At 43.4% G+C, this 10,066-nt stretch overlaps 1 protein-coding gene across 2 annotated transcripts; it reads right to left on the bottom strand.

Moving 5' to 3' along the window:
- Nucleotides 1-1,323: 1,323 nt before the first annotated feature.
- On the bottom strand, nt 1,324-9,849 carry LOC105901617 (soluble guanylate cyclase 88E-like). Of its 2 annotated transcripts, none has more exons than XM_031577004.1 (17): nt 9,810-9,849; nt 9,147-9,316; nt 8,244-8,376; nt 7,962-8,136; nt 7,647-7,738; nt 7,254-7,511; nt 6,964-7,105; nt 6,508-6,633; nt 5,834-5,954; nt 5,006-5,135; nt 4,582-4,728; nt 4,097-4,243; nt 3,780-3,936; nt 3,528-3,637; nt 3,277-3,366; nt 2,956-3,074; nt 1,324-2,831 (listed from the first exon to the last, which is right to left on the bottom strand). In XM_031577004.1, exons 2-17 carry the CDS (start codon nt 9,272-9,274, stop codon nt 2,465-2,467), a joined length of 2,442 nt encoding a protein of 813 aa, XP_031432864.1. In that variant the 5' UTR covers nt 9,275-9,316; nt 9,810-9,849; the 3' UTR covers nt 1,324-2,464. The 2 variants fall into 2 exon arrangements, with proteins under 2 accessions (XP_031432864.1, XP_031432863.1); XM_031577003.1 differs by having other exon boundaries at nt 9,147-9,321; nt 9,810-9,846.
- Between the last annotated feature and the right edge of the window lie 217 nt (nt 9,850-10,066).

Raw genomic sequence — 10,066 nt, 5'->3', positions numbered from 1 at the left:
GCTCAGGTTGTTTCCCGGTAGCTACCCTGTTATCATGCAACTACATCGCAGACAGATACACGTGAGTGGTGGTTCTGGCTGTGAATAGAACATATGTGTGGTCGGCCCCTCACATTCTCATGTGTAGTCACTGTCTTTACGAATGGCTTTAAATGACTTTAAATATTATTAGTATAATAATAACGAATAATATATTAATAGGGATCATCAACAGTGCCACAGTTGTAGATATTTTAGTCAGTGAACCAACCACATTCCCACATTGTTTTGACTTTGCATCATGGCTGCTATTGTTTTTCACTATCGTCAATAGAATCTATACTTTGTATCTCTTCCAGACAGACTATGTTCAGTCACACACACTCAGACAATATGAAGCTATGCACATGCTATAAAGAACTTTAATGTATATAGTACTGGGAAATGTCAACAATACAGTAGGATATTGCAATGCTGAATGGAGCTCCTTCATTTCGCACAAATCTGCAGGTGCGCCTGACAACCAGCTGTTTCACAAGACCGTGACTACATGCTTCAAGCAAATGTTTTCAGTATTTGATTATTATCATGTCACATAAAGTGTTCTCGTTAACACTTTACTTCACCCCAATATCCATAAAGCATTGTAAACACATTCATGAAAGGGTTATAATATAATTCATACATAGTATAATACAAATTACACATAGGAATGAACACACTCATAAAGTGTTATAGTATAAGCCCTCTTGACATCTTGACTATTGTCAAAAGCTGTTTATTCACTACATGCTCTTTAGCTTTATGAGTGCAGTCACGTCTATTTATGAATAGAAATATGTAGATTCATGTCAGTCAATATAATGAATTACGTATACTTTATAAACATTTGCCAGTGTGTTGCTTTATGCTTTACAATGCTTTATGTAACCTGGGTTTAAGTCAAGTGTTACTGTATTCTCCCATAATTATATAGATATGATATCCCATAAGTATATCAACTGAATGTGTACCATTGAAATTATCACCACCATCAGCCATATATTTTCTAACTTTGAACACCAGTCACAGCTTTTGAATATTTCCTGAATGGTTGCACAGTGCGTATTATAATGTAGAATGTATGTACCGTATGTAGGATGTGTAACTGAACTTATGCAAAATGAACTTATGCTACCACTGATGGTATCACTTGCTGACTATAAATGAAATTGCCATATGATCATAATTTCAGCAATAAATGATTAACACGCTATGTTCTATAGAAGCTTTACTAGAATAACAACCTAATCAAACATAAAGTAGTCTTTTGACTGTACAATAACTTGTTATGGACAAATCATAGAAATTATTTAAAACTTTATTACAAACATAAGTTGACATGTTTACGTCACTTTTTAATCCCTGCCAGACATACACCAAGGAGAGGAATGAATAGAGTAAATATGGATTTTTATCTTAAATGAAAAACAAAACAAAACAAATAAAGCACCACCCCATCCCTAAACAGCAGCAGCCTGTCGGTGATAGCAGCTCTCCCAGGTTTACGATTTATAATAATAATAATAAGTAATAATGGTAATAATAATGTAAATTATTTCTTTTCGTCAGACTGTTGATATATTTCAGTAACAATGTTGACCTTCTGTATAAAGGGCAATGTATAGTCCAGTTGACAAGTTTCACTCAACAAAAAATGACGTAACAGAGACAACTAGGGACAACTTGTGTCCGCTAGGTAGTTGCAGACTTAGTTGTGTACATCTAAAAGGGCACAGAAGTTGAAAGCTTTTGTTCCTCACTCTGATTGGATGAAAAGAGCTTTGATGGATGTTTTGCCTTGTTTACATCGATACGACCATCTGGCTAGTTAATGTTTTTAGCATCCTAGTTAGCAGGTAGTGTTACGTGTAAAGTTCATATCTGATGAAACGTTGACTTAATTGATGATTGGGGAGATTTTACTTCAATGTTGATAGGATCTCAAGTTTAAAGAGTAAAAAATGTGCCGTTCAGTATTTTTCTGCCTGTCATCCGTTGTCTTTACGACTTGAACTAGTGAACTAATGTTAATAAGCTAGGTAGCTGAGTTGTCATAGAATACTCTGAGCCAGTTAGTTTTTTTCTGAGTGATACTTGTAGCATGGACTATAAATTCACCTTAAGAACAATCAACTTTCTCTTAACTGTCACTGTTGCTTGTTGCAGTTTTGTCTGTATATGCTTATACATATTTAACTGCACTTTTATGAAATGTTTCTATAACCACTTGATTCTTCTTCATTGTTGATGGTGAGACTAGCAAAGGCTAACATCCCTGAGACTATATCTCATGCAGATTCTATCTGACTGAATCAGATTGAGCACACCTGCATGAGAACACTGGAACCTATGCATGTGAAATGAAAGATAAGGGCCATTTTATGGACTCAGATGTCTATCTCCTCTCTCTCTCCATTTCTCTCTCTTTATCTCTCTTATCTTCTTAGAGGAGCCTGCAGGATGTGCTGCGCATGGGGAGGTTAGCTGGTAACCGCCTATACTGTTGCCTCAAGCTATGCTTCTTGTTATTGAGCACCAGGCCCCCCGCATTCTCCTGGCCACCACTAGGTGGCGCACCCTCTTGTGCATTGCCAGAGTTGTTTTCCGCCTTTACACCTTTGTCGTTTTTAGTCATTTTGACCTTCTCTTTGTCCTGGGCCTCCGTGGCAACCATGCTGGCCTCCGTGCTGCCCTCCGGCGGTGGGAGTGGGTCGGGCGGCAGCTCAGTCGGGCTCGCCTTGCCCTCGGCCTGCTCCTGATTGGGGATGTTCAAATTGGAGTGGGAGCGTTTGGTGTTAGTGCAGGTGGAGCTGCGGACAAGAGAGTAAAAGAGGAAACAGCTTACATAATGACCCCTCCAGGCAAATGCACGCATTGTGTTTGTGTTGTTTTTTCCAGGGTTACGTAAAGACCGCCTTGCCCATGTCCACCCACCCGTTGGAGCTGAGGTCCTCCGACTCTTTCGGCTCGACGCTGTACCTCAGTTCAGCCGGAGTCTTAAAGGAGAGGTCTTTCTTCCCCTTCAGCCAGTACGTCTTCATGTAGCCCTTCCCCTGTGGCAGGACGTGAGAGAAGGGGAACACTGTTGTTTTATCATTACTGCATCTACACAGTGCTATCAGCACAGTATTAAAATACACTTCACACCCACACGTCATGCAGTCAAATGCATATACCGGAAGAAATTTGGCTTGTGTAGTTATTTACAGCTTGCACATCACAGGTTACTTAAAGGAATTGGAAACGGTGGTGTACCTTCACAAAAATCTTGCCTCTCTCTTCAATAATGTATGGTTCATGTTCCAGGTGATCCTTTGTCGTCTGACTAATGTGGATTTGCATGCCCTGCCAAAACAAAAGGAACTCTTCAGGTGTCATAGGGCTGTGGAGAGTCTTACGTTGTCTGGAATGGCATGCGGTTGTCATGGCGTGGCATTAGAACCTTGGCATGAGAGTATGGCACGGCTAATTATAACCAAATATGCAACCTATCCTGCTCTACCCACCACTCCATTGCTTTCCATGCGAGATGCTGTGTTCACTGTGTCACCAAACAAACAGTAGCGTGGCATCTTTAAACCCACCACGCCTGCCACCACCATCCCAGAATGGATACCTGCAAAGACATAGACAGACACATAGATTAAAGAAAAAGAAAAAGAAAAACAGATTCATGATATGCAGAAGAAAGCATCAAGATTGCTTTATGCCAGCTGTTTGGATTTCCAGAAGGGGTAGTGTTTGAACAGTCCGCTGACCAACTCGGATCTGGATATTGTCCCCGGTGGAGGGATCCTTAAGGTGGTCAATGGAGCTCAGCATGTCTAGAGCCATGTCACAGATGTGGTGGGCATGGAATGTGGTTTTATTGGGGACGCCTGCGACCACCATGTAGGCATCCCTGATGGTTTCCACCTGCATGTGACACATGTAGGGTGTGGTTAAAACAGAGGTCTAGACCTCTTGACCTCCCTTCTATGCAAACATTCTTTTTTTTACATTTAAATTCTTACGGCCCATTTCTATGCAAGACAGGGGAAGGGAAAGCTTTGAGGGAGGGCCGAGACCCGGTCACCTTGTAGACGTTGTGCTTCTCGCTGAGGGTGTCAAAGACGATGTAGATCTCGTTCAGCATGTCCACCACTTGCATGGGTGTGATGTGAATGCAAATTTCGTTGAACTTTACCACATCACTGAACAGGATGGTGACATCAGGAAATACCTGACACCGCAACGGTAGAGACAAAGGAAATTAGCTGCTAGAAGTGTGCTTGTGTGTAGAGACCTTATCAGATTTAAAGCATAGTAGGCTGAGGTGTATTGAGCTAAAACAGAGACTTTAAGTTTGGCATTGTTAAAAAAAAGATTCTACAGAAGTTTTCTGACACATGTTGATAATCCTATTTATATGCATATGAACTACACTGGTTCGATGCAGTGAAACTTAGTGAAGGCCTTCAGTCTGTGAGTTCTATTGTATTTCAGAGGTAATTTGTCAGTGTCGGGCGTGTTCAGTGTCGGGCGTGTTCAGTGTCAGGCGTGTTCAGTCAGGGTGCCTACCTGACAGGTCTCTAGAGCGGTGATGCCTTTGCGGAGCCGGTCTGCCACTGCTTTAGGGATCATGGCGTACAGGAGGGAGTCACCTCTCTTCTTCTCCTCATCCAGCTTCTTAATGATCTCTTGGAGCTGGGCATACTTCTGTTGTTCCTGTGGTAGGGGGGGAGAACAGAGTCATCTCTCTTTTTCCTTTCTTTCTTTCTCTTTGGCTGTCTCTCCCTCTGAGGAGTGTTCTATCAGTACATCATGTAATGACACTAGTTTCTCTGAGTATTATTATGTTACTCCATTAGAGTGCAGGGCGGTTAGTGTAGAAGCCTTGGCAAGTGTTTGAGATTTCTTGTAGGATGTATGTGGTGTAGGCCTGTGATGTGTGTGTGTGTGTGTGTGTGTGTGTGTGTGTGTGTGTGTGTGTGTGTGTGTGTACCTGGTCCAAAGCCAGCTGAAGCTCGGCCGATTGCTGTGTTCCAGCTAGAATGAGCTCTCTGCTTGAGTCGTGCAGGTTCAGGTCGTTTACATAAACCCCCATTTTAATCATGTCCTCCACAGTCTCGATACTTTCAGAGATGAGATTAGGGAGACAGATAAAAAAAGACACAGAGAGAGTGAGAGAGAAGGAAAGAATTACTGGATTATTGATGTTTTGCTGTTGTTAATTGGACCTTTTTTCAAATATTTATCTAATACCTCATTAGAGGTCCATGATGGGCTTTTGCACATAATGACCTAAAGATCTATTTCTGTTCTTATTATGATAATGTCCCTAATAATGGAGTTGTTGGCAACAATTACCAAAACAAAGGTCATATTTGGCCGTAGCAAATCTTTGTGTTTACGTTAATGGATATTTTCCTCTCCTTTTTAAAATGTTATGCTTTTTTTTTGTCAGTTTGAGAAATACAATTACTTAATTAACCTTCTTAGGACAAAATGATCTGATGTTTCCTAGGCTGAAACTGAAGATGTCTGTATGTAACATATAGGATTCTATAGAAGGAGACACTACAACCAGGAGGGAAGCAGAAGAACCAGAAGAGGCAACAGGGAGGTAGAAGTTGGAGACTAAGATTAATGGGCTGTAGATGAGGCCCTAAAACTTCCATCAGAGACGTGTGTGTGTGTGTGTGTGTGTGTGTGTGTGTGTGTGTGTGTGTGTGTGTGTGTGTGTGTGTGTGTGTGTGTGTGTGTGTGTGTGTGTGTGTGTGTGTGTGTGTGTGTGTGTGTGTGTGTGTGTGTGTGTGTTAGTGAGACTCACATGGGCGTCCCCAGGAAGATGAGGGAGTCCCACTGAGGAACATACTTCATCTGGCCCTTCAGGTGGAGCGGCTTCTTCGGCGGCTCCCGCATGTCCTCGAATATGGTCTCACTGCATTTCCCTGGGCAGGAGAGAAATGAGACAACAATTCCCATCTGTATTACATACATCAGACTCATTGATCTTTATACAGTTGTAGCTTTTGTGTAGGCAAGGTTATATCTTTGTGTAAATAATATAAGCGTACAAATAAGCTTGTTGAGAGATTGATCAAGCATTACGGCTCAGCCGACACCCTCTTTTAGTTCATTTTTTCCTGGTGCATTGTTTCCAAAGCAGCCGTAATAGATTCAATTATTTCATTACCTCGCCCAGATAAATGTGCCACTTCACATTTTCCCCTTGCTCTGTGTTTTGCCATATAATTTCCCCGTGATGAATCTCTATTAGTGTGCTGCGCTCGAGGCCAGCTGAGGAGACCAACTGAACAAGCACATTTAGCCCAGTCTGGAGATGAGCTACAGCGTGCGTGCATGTGTGCGTGTGTGCAGGTGTGTGTATGTGCATCCGTGTGCATGCGTGTGTGCGTGCAGGTGTGTGTGTGTGTGCATGCGTGTGCGCATGCGTGCGTGCGTGTGTGTGTTGAGGCGCAGGGGTGGCAGGATGTGTCTCACCAGTCACCGTCTGGAAGGCAAGCAGCTCTATGTCCTCTCCTCCAGAGTTGGCAGAGCTGTTGTACTGAGTGAGAGCACTGCTGTACTCCTGGTCCGGCCCCTTCATCTCCTCCAGGACTTTAATCTCTAAGAGTGGATACTACATTTGGTCAGCGTATGGCGTTAACACAGAGGACTTTCATCTCTAAGAGTGGATACTGCATTTGGTCAGAGTATGGCATTAACACAGAGGTCAGAGGCTAAGCTAGGAGGATATGCTATCTCAGATGAGGTGATGTCATGCATGATGCATGATGTCTCTAGCTAGAAGCCTCGATAAACCATTTGCTCCCCCCAGTGGCCAAAGCTGGGCATTAAGTTTAAGTCTCTGTTTTTGTGAGCGTGGAGGACATCTCGATGCACTCGTTGATTTAACCCTGGGGGCTCTGTTTGATGGACAAAAAGAAAAAATCATACCCCGCTTCTCTTTCTTTGGTTTCTCGCATTCCTCTTTCTCCTCAGGCTCCTCTTTGCTGAGTTTGGGGATGTTCACCTTCTGCTTGCTCTCCACTACAGCTCTGGACAACAGCTCAAAGACATTGTTCAGGTGGGTGTAGATCTATGAAGAAGATAGAAAAACATAGAAAAGGTCAGCTGCCCTGTATAAATATAGCCTGTAGGAAAATATATCAGTGTGGACAATATATTACTCATCATTTTATGGTTCATTTTTTATTTACGGGGGGGAATTCCATTCCTTCACCTACATTTTCCCAGCTGAATTCGAGCATAGGCCGAATCAGGGTGAACTCCTCGTCGACCTTCTTGCCCTGCAGGTCGGAGAAGACCTCCTTGAGGCCGTCGCCGATGCGGTACATGGTCATGTCGCGGCGGAATATGACGCTGAAGGGGAACATGTCGAAGAAGATGCCCCTCTTCATGGGCAGCTTCTCGTAGCCCGGGGCCGTCTTCTGCTGGGGCATGCGATGCTTGAAGGCAGCGTTGTCAAAGTTCATCTTGTACACCTGGGACAAAATGGAACAACAGAGAGAGAGAGAGAGAGAGAGAGAGATGAGGAGAGGGAATTTTTCTTGACATGAAGAAGGGTGACCGTGCATTGAATTCAGAATTATTTTTCCTCTCCTCTCTCGGAAACGTACCACATATGTCATTTTCTCTGTCTCCTCCTTGGACAGGATCTCCACTTCAATGTCTGTATTGTAGAACTGCCGGCCCACTTGGGAGAGTTGCCCTTTAAAAAAAGGAGCACAGGAAATGATCACACAGTGGGGGTGATGAAAAGGACAAGTCACACACCGGCAATGTTGACAAAACCCTTGTCCCGACGACAGGGGTGTGACCGAGAAGTCACCCAAGACAGCTGATTGACATTTCATTAGAATAACATTTCTGGATTGTTTGGCCTTGTCTATGACTAGTGCCTTTTCTCTGCCCTTCTCCACCGTCTACGGTACCTTTGACGAACTGAGTGAAGCCTTTCCTGGTGCTCCGGTAGTGGAGCGTCAGGCTGGTCTCGCACTCCTCCTCCACACAGAAGCTGGGCGGCTGGACTTTGGGGAAGGAGAAGCGGAAGTACTCGTGCAGGTTGTCCAGCTCGTTGATGAAGTCTCGCACATTCCGGCCAAGCACCTGATCAGCGGAGAGGGTCAGTGTTTGTCAGTGGTACAGACTAAATACAATCTGATTTAATCAACTTATTGATTAATTGGTTGATCAGTGTTATAAACGAAAAGTACCTTCAAAATCCGTTCATAGCCGTAATTTCCTATCCTCTTGACCATGTAGACCCCGAAGGCGTACATCAACTCGTCGTGTGTCTTGCCCAACACCTCCCCAGCTGCTTTTGCCAAGCGAAGGATAAGATTGTCACTGAAAAAGAGGGAAAAAAGTATCGCCTTGATTGCAGATCCTTTAGCGACAAGGACTCAAATGAACTACAAAATGATAATGAACTAAAAATGAACATATTTTTGAGAGGCAGGAATGAAGTTCTAGTCAGGGACCCCTGTGACAGCAAATGTTGTTTGGAAGCACTTTGCTTAATTTGCCTTTACACTGGGCATTTAAATGTGTAATGAACGTTTAGACCAGGCATTCCAGTTCATCCTGGACATCTGCCACACTCACCATTATCCAATTGCAGAGGTAATCCAGCACAATATTACAGACCTCCTGGAGGACTTGATGGGTTGAGAGAGTTTTTATTGGGGTTGCAGCAGAGGTCTTAAGGACGGAAGTCTCCAGAAGAATATAGCATGCCTGCTTTTATATATAGCATGCCTGCTTTCTCTAAAGCGACATTTTCTGTATAACCTGTTTTGTTGCATGGTGATCATTTGTTTGTTTTAGGGCTTTATCGTGAAAGTGCCTCGCCTGCTGTTTCCATATGCTTAAGCTTTTCTGCCCTCCCTTCCCCCAAGACACACACACACACACACACACAAACACACACACACACACACACACACACACACACACTTTTAAAACCTGCCCCTACACAGATGACTCTGCTCACCCTATCGTTACTCTAAACTAAACTAACTAACTCGTTATACTAAACTAAAAAAAGATGATTCAATCTTTATCACAATCAGTTCTTTCTGAGCTGACGCCAGTAAAGAGTAGCATGGTTCGTTTACTTGTACATCTGGTGACGGACAAACTTGAGGTGGGGTATCTCTGCACGGGCCTCGATCAGTCTCCAGACATCCTCCCCATACGACTCATTGATGTAATCATTCACCGCTTCCAGATACAGGCCATACATCTTCAGGGGGTAGGGAAACCACCAGAGTTCAGCCTAGGTTAACTGCTCTGTCAACGGAAGGTAGGGCACACTTGGGTTGGATGATGGGAAAGATGCAATGGAATAATTCCAGTGACGGAGCTCAAAAATCCCAAGAAAAAGTTGATGACATTTCTTTTACTTTTTAAACATCCTGCAAAACAAATATTCTAAACATAAATATTGCGACTGAAATAGTGTATCGTGTCATGCGTATGGCCGTGAGCATCAGTGATACAACAGTGACATATCAGTTGTACAAAGCTTTAAAAAAAAGTCCTCCAGTAACTCTTGCTTAACCAACACATGCAAAACCACTTATTGCGTAGCTTTAACTTTCCTCAAACTAAACCATTTATTGCATAGCTTTAACTTTCCTCAAACTAAACCATTTATTGCGTAGCTTTTAACTTTCCTCAAACTAAACTACGTATTGCATAGCTTCAACTTCCCTCAAACTAAACTTCAAAAAAGGTCAAATCCAGTGAAGAAAGGGAGGAATAAAGGTCTTGCTTACCTGCAGTCGCTCAGTCCAGTGCAGTCCAGACAGCCAACTGAGCAGGGCTATGTCTGAATGGAGTCCCTCTGTCTCCGCCGACACCTGTTCATGACACCCAGGCCTCTTGAAGCACTTCTCTGTCAGGACAATGGCAGCCCCAGGCTAAAATAAGAGAGCTTAGGGCCTGTTTGTGGCAGGTGTGAATTCATCCCATACCCTCCCTCACCTATGCGATTTACAGTGAGGTGTAACTCCACGGGATGGCAACGGTTCTG

This window comes from Clupea harengus, chromosome 11 (genome assembly GCF_900700415.2).
Source record: "Clupea harengus chromosome 11, Ch_v2.0.2, whole genome shotgun sequence".
NCBI classification, from domain to species: domain Eukaryota; kingdom Metazoa; phylum Chordata; class Actinopteri; order Clupeiformes; family Clupeidae; genus Clupea; species Clupea harengus.
This window is presented reverse-complemented; position numbering and strand designations above follow the sequence as displayed.

Coding starts and splice junctions, on each gene's coding strand:
- LOC105901617 (XM_031577004.1), bottom strand. CDS start 9,274: ATGTATGGCCTGTATCTGGAAGCGGTGAATGATTACATCAATGAGTCG. Junction 8,137..8,243: donor GCTATGAACGGATTTTGAAG/GTACTTTTCGTT, acceptor TCCGCTGATCAG/GTGCTTGGCCGGAATGTGCG. Junction 3,367..3,527: donor GCATGGAAAGCAATGGAGTG/GTGGGTAGAGCA, acceptor TTGTTTTGGCAG/GGCATGCAAATCCACATTAG.